At 34.3% G+C, this 14,929-nt stretch overlaps 1 protein-coding gene across 10 annotated transcripts in view; it reads left to right on the top strand.

Annotated features, from left to right (window-relative positions):
• Nucleotides 1–14,929, top strand: part of NF1 (neurofibromin 1) — a 198,798-nt gene that overhangs the window by 102,741 nt on the left and 81,128 nt on the right. For all 10 annotated transcript variants that reach the window (XM_081029818.1, XM_081029823.1, XM_081029819.1 and 7 more), the window contains 5 exons: nt 1,114–1,272; nt 1,797–1,894; nt 3,133–3,279; nt 5,080–5,226; nt 8,107–8,217. In XM_081029818.1, the coding sequence (XP_080885944.1) occupies nt 1,114–1,272; nt 1,797–1,894; nt 3,133–3,279; nt 5,080–5,226; nt 8,107–8,217 (662 nt within the window). The remainder of the gene's footprint in view (nt 1–1,113; nt 1,273–1,796; nt 1,895–3,132; nt 3,280–5,079; nt 5,227–8,106; nt 8,218–14,929) is intronic.

Here is a 14,929-nt window from a genome sequence, read left to right on the forward strand (position 1 = left end):
TTCAGCAGTTAGCCCCACTAAGCAAGAAAAATTGTAAAGATTAAAATGTTACATAATGTTCTTTAAAAATAAATATGCTTGCATTATCTGTAAAAAATGTAAATTTCAGAATAGTATCATTTACATATGTTAATTTAAAACAGGAGGAAGAGATGGGAGCTGAGCCAGTTTCATAACATTTTCTCCAATCTATCACTTTACCTTCAAAATAGAATGTTTTATGAAGACAAAAAGAAAAATCCATTTTAAATATTGAATTCACATTGTTTTTCAATGTGGGCAACCATTTCTTGAATCCTTAACTTTTATATATGTGTGTGTGTGTGTGTGTGTGTGTGTGTATGTGTATATATATGTATATATATAAAAGTTATAAAAGTTATATATATAATATACACACACACACATAATTTGACAGAATTATAAATTGAGGTAAACATAGCAGTTCACTCTTCTACTGGTATGATCCTTTTTTCCTTAAGGTCCCAAGAATTCTAGTCCTTCATGGTTTAAATAATAGGTAGGTCCTTATAACGCATTCTGATGAAGAAAAAAGAACTGGCAGTAACGTTACTTATAAGTAAGTTTTTTCTCTCAATAGGAATCTAAGAAAACTAAGTTTTGTTTTGTATATGGCAACACACACATTGTACCTGGTACACAGCAAAACGTAAGTATTTACTTCTAGGTATTAGATGTTTAAGGAGTGTGCTATCGAAAATTTAGCTTTGTCTTCTAAGTTGACCATACTCTGATGTCTGTTAATCTTCGTGAAACATGATAATCTTTGTTTGAAAATTTGGTCTGTTTTTGTTACTCATCAAACCTGCAGTATAACAATAATAAAATTAAGATCTTTTTCAGGTCTCTTCTACACAACTCATCTGTGAGATTTTCCTTAGGTATTTTTATTGTACTTTAAAATGATGGTGAGCAGGAATTGAAGATAAACTTCATTTACTGATGTTTTGGGAGTAGGAAAAAAATAGAAATGTGTTGTTCATGAGGATTGGTCTATTCAATTTTTGTGCACAATTTGCCCTTCAAGCTCTTTCTTCCCATTTCTTTGTTTTAATATAACCATATATTCAAATCTCAACTCCTTGTTTTTAGGTGGTTAGTCAGCGTTTCCCTCAGAACAGCATCGGTGCCGTAGGAAGTGCCATGTTCCTCAGATTTATCAATCCTGCCATTGTCTCACCATATGAAGCAGGGATTTTAGATAAAAAGCCACCACCTAGAATCGAAAGGGGCTTGAAGTTAATGTCAAAGGTGAAGAATTATTTTGATAATATGTTTTAAATTCTCTTTCAACCACATTTTCTGCTTTATATAGTTACTGTACTTCATTTATTTTTTAAATACCCTGTAGTTTTCACTTAGGTGCTTTTATTTTTATTTGTTTGTATCACAAAGGAATTCGTTAGATTGATAACTGATGGGTCTTATTATCATGAGAAAATATTTTAGCAAGTCTTCTGAAGATAGTTTTCTAGAAATTCTGAAATGAAGACCAAAATGTATACTGTATGATTTTTTGTTAAAAAGACATAAAAAAATTTTAATATGTATTTTTATATATGTAAATGTGTGTGTGTGTGTGTGTGTGTGTGTGTATAATTACATTTATATTTAGGAAAGAATAGAAACAACACCTAGTATTTGTAGGAGGAATAACGGATTTTAACTTCCAGTAGATATATTGATGAGAAATTAATGTTTTTTAAAGAACATACAAATGTGTAGACTTCATACAATAAACAATCTGATTCTTTATAACCTGTTTTATTATTTAGATACTTCAGAGTATTGCCAATCATGTTCTCTTCACAAAAGAAGAGCATATGCGGCCTTTTAATGATTTTGTGAAAAGCAACTTTGATGCAGCACGAAGGTAAGCAGCCTGCCAGTTAGTTGAGTGCTCTGTTTGAGTCAAGTAGTTTCAGTTTCACTTAAGTCCATATACTTGGTGTACAGGAAGCTGTTGTGTAGGTCTTTCATTTCCTAGATCAAGAACATAGTTAATCTTATTTTATTTTACTATAAAAGATAGGGATGAAGTACACCCATATTTATAATTTGATAGTGATTTCCATATTTGCAAACCAGGAGGGATATGACATATTGCTAAAATTAAGGATTTGAAGTTGTTACAAAGTGGGTGAGAGGAAGATGGAAAAGATTACTTTAGGAAAAACTAAAACCAAAATGGTACAGATAACGCATAATAGTGTATAATCACAATTTTTTTGGTAGAGTATTTTTGATACTTCAACTTGGAATTATATCAACTACAATGTTACTTTGTAAACCAAATAATGCCGATGCATAAGATTTTGTTCATAACTGGACAACTGTTGAACTTTCATGATTTTAGAAAACTTGAAGTCTGTTGGGTTTCCATAGCTAATTAGTTGCTTTTTGTTTATCTCTGAGTTGTTGGTTTATCTGTAAACTAGGGATTATGCAATATTTTCCTGTCTGAATTGATTTAGAGAAACAAATGAGGTAATTTATGAGGAAGTGCTTTATAAATGTAAGTTAATGTCCAGAATTCTGCTTTTCATGCAGTTTGAATGTAATTGATCTGACTCAGAGTCTAAGCTAGGTTGTACAATTCTCTCTTCCCGTTTTTCATTTGAATTTATATCAATTTCTTTCTAATTGGAGTTTAAAAGGTGAATTGTTGGACTGCAAGCCATATTGGAAAGAAAGTGAATGTCAGCATAGGATTCATATTCTAGCAGATTGACTATCATAGAGAGTTAAGAGAATAAAGGTTCTGATCCCAACTCTGACCTAACCGGTAATACAACTTTGGGGAAGTCTTTTGTCTTGTATAGGCTTCCATTTCCTTATCTGCAAAATACAGGCTTCTCTCCAGAGTCTCACCTTCTAAATTTTGTTGTTGTCTGACCTCAGAGCTGACTCTTAGGCTGAAGCTAGGTATCAAAAATGGAAAACCAACTTTCTCCTTGTCTCTTCTTGTTTCATTTAAAGACAATCACATCATGTGTGAATAAGCCCTGCATATTTGGAATCTTTCACCAAGTTACTTGACATAAATTTAATTCAAACGTAGATATGAGTGTATCTGGTTTTTAAAATTCTAATGATTTTCCATTTTTGAAGGTTTTTCCTTGACATAGCATCTGATTGTCCTACAAGTGATGCAGTAAATCACAGTCTCTCCTTCATCAGTGATGGCAATGTGCTTGCTTTGCATCGTCTGCTCTGGAACAATCAAGAAAAAATTGGCCAGTATCTTTCCAGCAACAGGTAAGATTTCCCAGTCATGGGCATATTGAAAACTCCCAGTTTGAATTTATAGTAATAAAATTATTGGTCATGCTTTTCACTTTGCATCTTCTTAGAATAAGAATTATGGTTTGGAAGAATAAATGCAGAAGTGTAGACTTTTAAAAAATATGTTGACAAAAAGTTAAGTCATATTAAATGATCGAGAAATCTACCTAGGTGCTATAGATTTTTTTTTTCTTTCTATGTTAAGCTAAGAAGTCACAAATTAGCCCTTTGGCTTTTTTTTTTTTTTTTTTTGGCTTGCAAATTATCAAACATATGTGCAACAGACATAGAGAAGTTTAAATTTACTGAAGGTCAAATGAGTATTGGCATCTGAGTCTGAAGAGCAGCTAATTCTTAGGGATTTAATAATTAAAACATTGCCAATGTTTTAATTCTATAATAATCCCATTTGTGGTACTCTAAGTACATGCAAATAAAGCTCTCTATAGAAAATACTCACTACTTGGAAATTACTTATTTGAGAATTGTTTCATTACCTGGTTTTAGTTAGGCTTTTGTAGCCGGAATCACTTGCTGACCTTTCTAGTTATGTATGTTTGTAAAGGGCCCGAATTCCTTTTTATGAGGAGCTCTCTTACAAAGGTAAAATGAGTCCAGATTATTTTTTAGTGCCAATAAAAATGGTTTGCTCATTCATGGGAAAGGTAGAAGACCGTGAAACTAAGGCTAACTAATAACTAATTAGATGGGCGTTTAAGAGAGAGAGCATTTTAATTCATTATGAATTGTTAATGGGTTGAAGTAGACATAAGCATGACTGACTGAGGTGTGCCCTAAAATAGCAAGGTGAAGATGCTTTACCTGTGTGACACTAAAATAAACTATGGCACTTTTATTATAAATGTAAACATTCATTTCTCTTGTGTAATTTCTACATATTCTTGTAGTTTGATGCTAGAGAGTTTTTTTAATTTGGTTTGTTTTAAAAAAATACGCACATTTCAAACATACAGAAAAGTATAGATTATAATATAACAGAGATCGATGTCTACCACCTAGCTTTAACATTATTTATTTTGCTATATTTCTTTAGATATTTATAACATTTTATTCCTTGGGGGAAAAAGATATTACTTCTCTCTGTTACTGACAAAACGAGAAATTATGGGTATATGTTAAACTGAGGTATATATAACAGTTTTGTGTGTTTTAAAATTTTACAGAAATTACATATTGAATGTAGTCTCTTTACACAATATTTATTCTGTTTGAAAAGTATCATTTATTTAACTTATGTTAGTATTTCATTGAATGACTGTATCACAATTTTTGAATTTCCTAATTGATGGATACTTAGGTTTCCTATTTTTCACTATTTTAAATTATGATGTAATAAATATTCTTCATACTTGTGTCCTGTGTATTACCTAGATGTGTGGTTGCTGTGTTCTGAAATACACTATCAGGGACAGTATGTCCAACTCCCGAATAGTGGTTTTCAAATGGATTCTTTTCATCCTGAGAAAAAGTGGATCAGAAGATTATTTTTACTTACTGATTGCCTGTTTAATGGTAATGGATTCAGATCACTAGAAAAAAATGTTATGTAAATTTTATAGTTTGGGGAGTGGTCATATTTCTAAAATGTCTTAGTGTGTACTTATAACCCCTGAAGTCTTTTTGGTGCCATTCACAAATCAGTAGGAACCCCCAGCTGACAGCAAAAAGAAAAGCAACAAGTGACAATCTAAAGAAATGTGTATTGCTAAATGTGAACTGCTACTTTTTTTCTAAGTCATTTGCTATATCTAGGGATCACAAAGCTGTTGGAAGACGACCTTTTGATAAGATGGCAACCCTTCTTGCATACCTGGGTCCTCCAGAGCACAAACCTGTGGCAGATACACACTGGTCCAGCCTTAACCTTACCAGTTCAAAGTTTGAGGAATTCATGACTAGGTAAAGTACCACCTGGCCTGCTTTCTTTTTGGTTGAGGTACAAGTTCACTACTAGGCCACTTGTTAGATATGCTTGTATTTTTGGTAGGGGATTATCAGGAAAGATGTACCTAATAACCACATTGCCACATTGTGGAATTTAACTTTTCTCTTACCCTATATATTATTGAAGTATGCTTTGTTTTATAGTTGACTTTCTTATAAAAATAATAGTATCTCATTGACTAGTACTTTGTCATATTACTTTGAGGTACTTTTGCATTAATACTGATAAGGGAGAGTGGATAACATTATTTTCATGTTATAGTTAAATGTAGCTCAAAGCGAATAACTAATTTGCCCAAGATTCCACATCTAATTCACAGGTCCTTTGGTTCTGAGTGCTGAACTCTTTATACCACACCAACATTTTTCAGAACCCTTGTAAAAGTTAATGGTATTTAGATTGAGGCTCAGAAAATACAGTATATTTCACCATTGCTATAAAATTTATTTCTTTGGACATTTGTTTTGAATCTGATTTAGAGGGATTTAGTTTCTGAGCTAAAAGATCCTTGTTAGATATTCGCCTTTATGACTTTCCAATGAAGGGTAGTGTTGAATCCTTTAGTCTCTAAAATAACTTTCATAGTACTTTACCCTTAGTCACTTAGTATGGGCATCACAGTGACTGTGGTTAAGTGTTTTGTTCAGAATGTGTGCCAGGGGCAGAAAGAAACAAGCAGAATCTGACATTCAGAAGTTAATTTACGTTAAAGATTTGTATACTCGTATAATGTAACTTACACGGTAAGTGCCTGTTATTAAACATATTACATATACAGTAGTTACCCTTATCTGTGGTTTCCGTCATAAACACAAAGCCATTCGCATAACTTCTGTTACAGTACATCATTATAGTTGTTCTATTAGTAGTAATTGTTGTTAATCTCTTACTGTGCCTAATTATAAATTAAACTTTATCATAGGCATTTATGTCTAGGAAAAAGTATATATGGGGTTTGGCACTATTCACGGTTTTCGGCATCCACTGGGGGTCGTGGAATGTATCCACCACAAATAAGTGGAACTACTGTAGGCGATAGTTTTGTACACATGTCTCCTATTCTTTGATATTAGTTTGAAAGGTATGAATATACAATTTCCAGCTTAATTTTTATTTTTAGCTCTATTTTTCTCAGTGCAGTGAATGTTTATTCCTATGTAATTAAAGGAATATTTTTCCATACAGAATTTTCATATTACCTAATTGAAAATTACATAGTACAAAAATGTAAAACTATTTTTTATTCAACATTACCGAGGATATCCTAGCCATCTTTCCTTTTTTCTAACAAAACTTCTTTATTCTTTTACCTAAGACCCTACCTTCCTTTAAAAAACAATCTTCAGTGCTTTTGAAGACTAATCTGTGTCAGATACTTAGAACAGTATCTGGTATATACATAAAATGTTTGATAAATGTTAGGTATTTGCTCTTTTCTAAGTTCCCACTAATGCTCTTTGAGACCCATTTTTCTTTTAAAGAAATGAAAGATTTTTTTTCTAATTTTCTGAACTATAAGAATAAAAATTGTTAAATTTTTCAAAACATAGGTTTCTAAAGAAGAAAGTAAAATGTCTTCAGTTATTTCATCTCTTAAAGACATTTCAGTTAACATTTGGCAGATCGCCTCCTGGTCATTTATCTATATGCATGTGTACCTATTTCTCTTATCAAATTATGTCTAGGTTGTTTCCATTAATGTTAAACAAATGATGACCTGGTACCAGCAACACGATGGAATGAGATAATACAACTTCTCTTCTTCCCTGTGTCCCCAGACACAAGACACATAGAATTACTAGGTAAAAGAAAACATATTTTAAAAATAACATTTTTAAAATTCATAGCTAGAAGATAATTTCTGAGAAAATTAACTAGCATACATTCAGTACAGAGAGGTAAAGAAATGGAAAATATGAAAGAGGTTAACAGATACAGATGACAGAACGAGAAGGTCCAACATGTCTGATAGGTGTTTCAGATATAGAGCTTAAGAGAGACTAGTGAAGATGTAATATTTGAAGAGACAACAGGTGAGACTTTTCCAGGGTTGGTGAATGACATAAATCTTCAGGTTAAAGACACACACTTAATGTTGAGCAAAATATATAAACATTAAATCATGCTTTTTTAGAAATATATTTAAATACATATGGGAATTTAATATGATAAAAGGTAATATTCAGAATCAGGGATATTAGAATGGACCTTTTTCCTTAGCAGTTGAACTTTTATTTTACTTTTTAAAATTTTTACTTTTTTTCTTTCCTACAGAAGGCAGATAATGATTATTGATCTGCAGTCGTTGTGTACTCCCTGAAAGAGGGCACGTAGGAAGCTGTAGAATGGACTCTTAATAAGTGGTGCTAGTACAACTGAGTAGCCATCTGGAAAAAGATGCTCATACCATTCGTGAGAATAAACTCCCATGAAGAAGAAAATATGGGCAAAGAAAGGCCTTTCTCATTCATTAAAATCAATAAACCAGAAAAGAAAAGATTGATAAACTGAACTCTTAAAAAATCAAATAAATAAAAACTGAAAAACTTCTATCTAGAAAAAAAATACGGTGATTAAAAACAATCCTATAGTTCATATGCCTGTCCCTTAGTTTTCTTAGGATAGTCCTCAGAACCACTCTTTATGGTTCAAAGAGTAACACCTTGAAATTTTTGGTACATACTGCCAAATTGCCCTTCAAAAAGCATGTTTGTTGCTTTTTAAATATTTTGTCATTTTGCATATTTCATCACTGGTCCAATTGTAGATTTTTTGTAGATACTTAATGGACAACATAAAGCCTATGAGTTAATAACTGTTCTTTTTTCTTTCAGGCATCAAGTACACGAAAAAGAAGAATTCAAGGCTTTGAAAACGTTAAGTATTTTCTACCAAGCTGGAACTTCCAAAGCTGGGAATCCTATATTTTATTATGTTGCACGGAGGTAAGAAATACTATGTTTTAGTTTTCCTTAACAGAGTTTTTAAAATGATCACCAATGTAAAGAGACAACAGATTTGGTTTTTCCGATTTGACTTTACTGGAATTGCAAACAAGTTTACTTGGGAGAATATAGTAGCTCTGTAAACAGCCATCCTGTCCCACAGTGATGCTCGGTACATTAGACATTGCTTTTCATACCCCCTATTTCATGTTGGCTTCTCTTTGCTACATCAATTTTTTTTAATACTACCTACAATGGATTCATTAGCAAGAGTAAAAAAAAAAATCACAAGAAATCTTTGTCTTCAGGTTTATTCTGATTCAATAATGTCCACAACATGATAATCCGGAACTTCTTTATTAATCAGAAATGAAACTTTAAGAGTTTATTTTTGAGAACTTGAGTAATATGCTGTGTAAGACAGCATGAGGGTGATTTAACAAATAATTCATAGAAGCTGTGGGAAAGTTCTAAAAAGATGGCATAGGTGACAGCCGAGAAATTTGACTGTTCACGCTGTCTTCAGTTAAGGTTGGTTCCCAGAAAGCCTTTCTGGAAATGCTGTGAGCTCCTCCTTAATAATAGGTATGATGCTTGCATTGTTTTCCCAGCCATTGTTTTTTCTTTCTTGTCTCATTCTACCTTCCTTTTGAGAACTCATCTGCGACGTTATTTGGTCAGTTTTACTTCTTCCCATTTAGTGTGACATACACTCATGGTAGTTGAGCCTTAGAGACAATGTGATGTAATGGACCACTGGCTTTGGAGTCTCAAGGCCTGTTTCGTCTTAGTTCTTGTTCACTAGCTGTAGAAATTAATCTTTCTGAGTTCCTGAATTTAACATAAATTGAGGAATTATGTCAGTAGACTGAATGGCCATGGATGGCAAACACTTGGCAGTTATATAGGAAATGGTTTTCTGTGCTGTGAAAGAACTTTTTAGTTTGATGTAATCCCATGTTTATTTTTTTCTTTTACTTCCCTTGCTCGAGGGGATACATCAGTAAAAATATTACTAAGGGTCATGTCTGCAAATTTACTTCCTGTATTTTCTTCTAGGAGTTTTATGGTTTCAGATCTTACATTTAAGTCTTTAACCCGCTTTGAATTTATTCTTGTACACGGTGTAAGGAGGTGGTCCAGCTTCATTTTTTTGCATGTGTCTGTCCAGGTTTCCCAGCACCATTTATTGAATAGACTGCCTTTACCCTTACCCCAATTTCTTGCTTCCATTGTCGTAGATTAAATGACCACATAGGCATGGATTTATTTCTGGGCTCTCTATTGTGTTCCATTGATCTATGTGTCTGTTTTTATGCCAGTACCATGCTGTTTTGATTACTGTAGCCTTGCAGTATGATTTGATATCAGGTATCATGATACCTCCCACTTTGTTCTTATTTCTCAAGATAGCTATGGCTATTCGGGGTCTTTTATGGTTCCATATAAATTTTAGAATTCTATGTTCTATTTCTGTGAAAAATGTCTTTGGTAGTTTGATAGGAATTGCACTGAATCTCTATACTGCCTTAGGCAGTATGGACATTTTAACTACATTAATTCTTCCTATCCATGAGCATCGTGTTTCCATTTATCTGTATCTTTTTTAATTTTTCTCCTCAGTGTCTTATAATTTTCTGAATACAGGTCTTTTAATTCTTTGGTTAAATTTAAACCTAAGTATTTTATAGTTTTTGAAGCAATTGTAAATGGGACCATTTCCTTAATTTTTCCTTCCGATAGTTTATCACTGGTGTATACAAATGCAACTGATTTCTGAATATTAATTTTGTATCCTGCTACTTTATTAAATTCATTTACCAGTTCTAATAATTTTTGGTGGAGTCTTTGGGGTTCTCTGTGTATAGTATCATGTCATCTGCGTATAAGGACAGTTTTACTTCCTCCTTACCAATTTGGACGCCTTTTATTTTATAGAAGTCATTTTTATTTTCTCAAGAAGATAGGCTTCAGGAAAAACATGAATTAAAGCAGGTCCTGCCCAGGTGTAGACAGAACTAAATGGCTGTCAGTTCTGGAACTGGCCTGTGCTCTTGGACTCTCTCTTAGCTTCATGTTCAACCTCTACATCATGATTCTCCTCTTTCTGTTTGGCTTTAGCCCCAGCTAGTATCTCCTTCATTACTTCAGTATCACACAGAAAGAGAATGTGGTTCAGCTAAAAAATATCTGTTGGGCAGAACCTTTATTGCCAGGTGCAGGCCAGCTGGTGTTTTCTGGCTGCCTGTATGTCAAGCACATGCTCCTAGTCCATCAGTCTTGTAATTCAAACTGACCACCGGTGCTATTTCTCCATCAGGGGCTGTCTTAAGTTATGTGTTTCAAGTTTTTTTAATTGGATCTCAATGGTTTAATATTACTTCTAGGTACCTTGCAAATGTCTTTTGAAACCATTTTCCCCGCACTGTCATCACTGAGACTCATGTTAGCTCTTACCTATACTAACAAAGCATTATCCTCCTACTCCCTACCCCCCAGGTAACTACTTCCGGGTCATCTTAACCTTGCTTCTGGAGACGGTTTCCAGTACAGATCTAATCTTGTCTCTCAACATGTTAAGTAGCACCATTGACTCCCCGTATAAAGTTCAGGTTCCATAATCAGGCCTGCAGGGGCTCCGTAATATGGACCTAATTTAGTTTCTAATCTTTTCCTGCTATTCCCTCCCATATACTTATGCTTCTGCCCAGTAATAGTTCAAGTACCAGAAATACAAGGACACTTGTTGCGGCATTATTTATAGTGGCAAAAAGAATGAAAAACTATATTTTAAAAGGAGAATTGTTGAATAAATTATGTACATCTATATTATGGAATAATATGCAATATGTTAAAATATATTTTGCTTGTTATCAGTGACAAAAACAAAATTCAAACTTGTGTGAACCAAAAGGAATATCAGTTGGCAAATGTACCTAAGAAAATCAGGAGATGGACTAGTTTCTTGCAGGATTACATGCAGCGTTTTGAACAGTGGCATCTGGAGAACATGTCTTTTCTCTGTCTCGTGACTCTCCTTTCTGTGTTGATTTTATTCCTAAGCAACTGTTCCTCAGCTATGGCCTGCAATGGCTTGTGTTCTCCCAGCTTAAGAACCCCTTGGAAAAATGCTTCTTTCCTAGTAGTTACAGCAAAAGTACTGGTCTTATTGGCCTGACTTAAGTCACATGCCAATTCCTGAGGTAAATCACTGTGTGGGTGTGAGGGGATGGTTTTATGGTTGTCTAGGCCTGAATTATGCACCCATCGCTGGAGCTCAGTGGTGAAGCCAGCCCTACTTGAATTGCATGAACTGAAAGGGGAGGGGCAGTGATTTCCCAAGGGAAAATTGGATTGGTGATACCAGAATGAGGAAAAGTGGATTCTTAGCAGGGACAAGTCACAGAAGTCCTCTAACGCAGCTTTAAAAAGACACAGAAGGATGATTCTGACACTTACCATACAAGGTGCAGAGTAATAAGGGTGTGTGTGTGTGTGTGTGTGTGTATGTGTGCACATGCATATAATATGTATAGACAGAAATGTGTGGAAGTATATACAGTAAATTGTTCACATTGCTTTTCTCATGGGAGTAGGATCGGAGGAGGTAAAGGACCAATTATAGTATTTCTGTTATATATCTCTGTACAGTTTGACTTGTTGCCAAGACTACGTATTATTTTTGTAAGAATAATTAAAAATATAAAACCTAGAAGTTATAATGAAGAGTTTTCCATTTAGGAATATTGTGATACCTGGCAACTGCTTTTTCAGTGGTAATAGTAATAATAATAACTAACATTTACTGAGTGCTTTCTCTGCATCATACAAACTGTGCATATTATATAATACTTCATTGAACTCTCACAATAACCTTCTGAGCTGTTATTAGTAGCAGTGATTGACATGTATAAAAACTGAAACCTAGGGAGGTTGTTAGTCATTCCCAAACCTAGCTACCAGAATGACCTGGAGAATTCAAACAAATATCCCCAGCCCTACCTGGGCTGCCAAATTAAAATCTGAGGGCTCGAGCCTAATCTATAGATTTAACAGGCACCTCCAGTGAATCGCTGGTAGTCAGTTTGTTTGGGAATCACACTGGGTCCTGTATTGAACTCATGGTAGCACAACTAGTAAAGAATCAAAGTTGAGTTTCAAACCTTAATGAGTGTACTATTAATAACATGGTATTAACACTGTTAAATTTCTGTACTAGGTTTTTGGGTTAAATTAACCTTTGTGGACCAGCATGAAAATCTCACCAATAGTTACAAGATATATTTCTGAAGAGAAGAGTTCTGAATTATAGGCATCTGATTTATAAAGGACCATTTGAAATACAAGATAAAGGTTTACTTAAAGCAAGATAATCTTGGATAAAGAAGATGTGGTACAGCATGGATGGACCTAGAGGGTATTATGCTAAGTGCAATAAGTCAGACTGAGAAAGACAAATGCTGTATGATCTCACTTATAGTTGGAATCTAAAGGAAAAAATAAATGAACAAACAAAGCAGAAACAGTCATAGATACAGAGCACAAACTGACGGTTGCCAGGGGGGAGGGAGGTTGGGGAGCTGGGTGAAAAAGGTGAAGGGATTAAGAAGTACAAGTTGGTGGTTAACAAAGTAGTCATGGGGATGTAAAGTACAGCATAGGGAATAATAATCAATAATGCTGACAATTTTGTGTAGTGCCAGGTGGGTTCCCCCCCCAATAGACTAATCAGGAAGATCTCTGCATAAATTATAGTGTCTAACCACTATGCTGGAAACTTGGAACTAATATAAAATAATATTGAATGTCAACTGTAACTGAAAAACAGGAATTAATATTTTTTTTAAAAGCAAGATAATCTTTTCATTGGATCAGCTGTATTATGCATTTCAAAGGTTAGCAGAATAGGCACCTTTTTACTGTAACGACATATTGCTATTGCACCTTCATGAAATGTGGTGACACAGATAGGTGTATTGTTTCATAGAGCATTCTAGTTTCTACTTATCAGATTAGCACTTTTTTGTCTAACAAAAAATGAAATAATACAAAAACAATACGTCATTCCTCATCCCCCGCCCCGCTCTCACTGTCTCTCTCTCTCTCTCTCTCTCACACACACACACACACACACACACACATACACACACACTCACACTCACACACACACGCACAGGCATACTTTGCTTAAACATGACCAACATAATTTCTTCTCTTATACCTTTAATGTAAAAATCTGATTTTCAATTCAATTTTGCACACATTGGTATTTTGCTTTTTTTTTTTTTTTAAAGTATTTGTAAGGAAGGAAACCGTATTGAGGTAATAATTAGGCTTACACAACTAAAATTTGCAAACAACCAAATTAAGCTAGGATAATGATAACTTCCTAGGAAGTAAGTTGAAATAAATTTGATTTTCCTAGTGTGCTTGTTATCATTCAGCAGATGATAAAGAACTGAGATAGGAATGTAGAGAGTTCAAGTCCACGTCAGGCTGATTGCACAGAAAACAGCAAAAATATTACGTAGCAAAGAAAGTGAGTGCTGCCCATTGGATTCAGCGTGGTGCCACCACTTGTCATAGTCGTATTCATGGGGGTAACTATCTTTGGGGTCCCTGCTATTTTCAGAGGTGCCGGATTCGAGGTTGTTTTAGAATTCAGGTTTATCATAGAATTCGAGTGCGTCTTGACACTTGGGGTCACGTGGAGGTCTGGAGTTGCCCTGGGATTTGGGCTTGTCTGAGAACTCACGCTCGGCGTGGCCCGCGAGACTGCTGTAGAACTTGAAGTCAGCGGTGGTGGACTTGTCCCCAAAGTGTTATCAACAACTAGGAGGAACAAGCCGAGGAGTGACAGCCTGAACATCATTGTCCTGTTTCAAAATAATTACAGAAATTTACTCTGACACTTGTATCACAAACAAATCTAAGGACTAGCTTTTTTGAAGGGGGAGAAAAATGAAGGAACCTTTTTCCTGGGGAAACACCAACCTTTCTTTGGTTTAACAAATTTCATAATTTGTAAGATAGAAAGAAATTTAGAAGTGATCAAAACAAACCTCTTCATTTTACAAATGGGCTCAGAGAAAGAAGAGCCTGCCTTGCCTGAGGACACGTATCTAAAAATGACCAGAACGAGAACTTGAGCCTGAGTCTTAGTCCAGTGTTTTTTAGATGTGGACTGAATACATAGTACAGATGAATACTATGTTTAAAAGTAAGTTTAATAGTAACAGTTAAAAGTTAACTAGTAAGTCGTTTTTAGTTAATGCTAATTTTCTTTTATCCTATATCAAATAGGCACATTTGAGATGATGCAGTTTAACCTGTGTTGAGCATGGTTAACTATTCCTTTTTTAAAAAACTTAAAGCTCAAACTTTAATTTCAGAAATCTAATATATACTAAAAGTTACATTTGGTTCTACTATGTAATTGAGCAGATTTCAATTTAACATTACCTTTTGGTGTTTTTTCTTTGAAGATTAAAAATTCAGGCTTTCTCCAGTGTCCTATGGGGAATTTGATTTCTTACTGTGTGCGGTTTAAATATAATTAGTGAAGGAAGTCACGTGTTCTAAACTTGACCTGCCATTTGCTCTTTGGAAATAATCCTGTTGAATGTTTTCCAAACAACTGATGTAAACAGGTGGACTTTGGCAGAGATCAAAGAATTCAAGTAAAGTCTTTCTAAAATCTACTCATTTATTT

The sequence above is a fragment of the Rhinolophus hipposideros genome (assembly GCF_964194185.1).
Source record: "Rhinolophus hipposideros genome assembly, chromosome: 20".
Lineage (NCBI taxonomy): Eukaryota > Metazoa > Chordata > Mammalia > Chiroptera > Rhinolophidae > Rhinolophus > Rhinolophus hipposideros.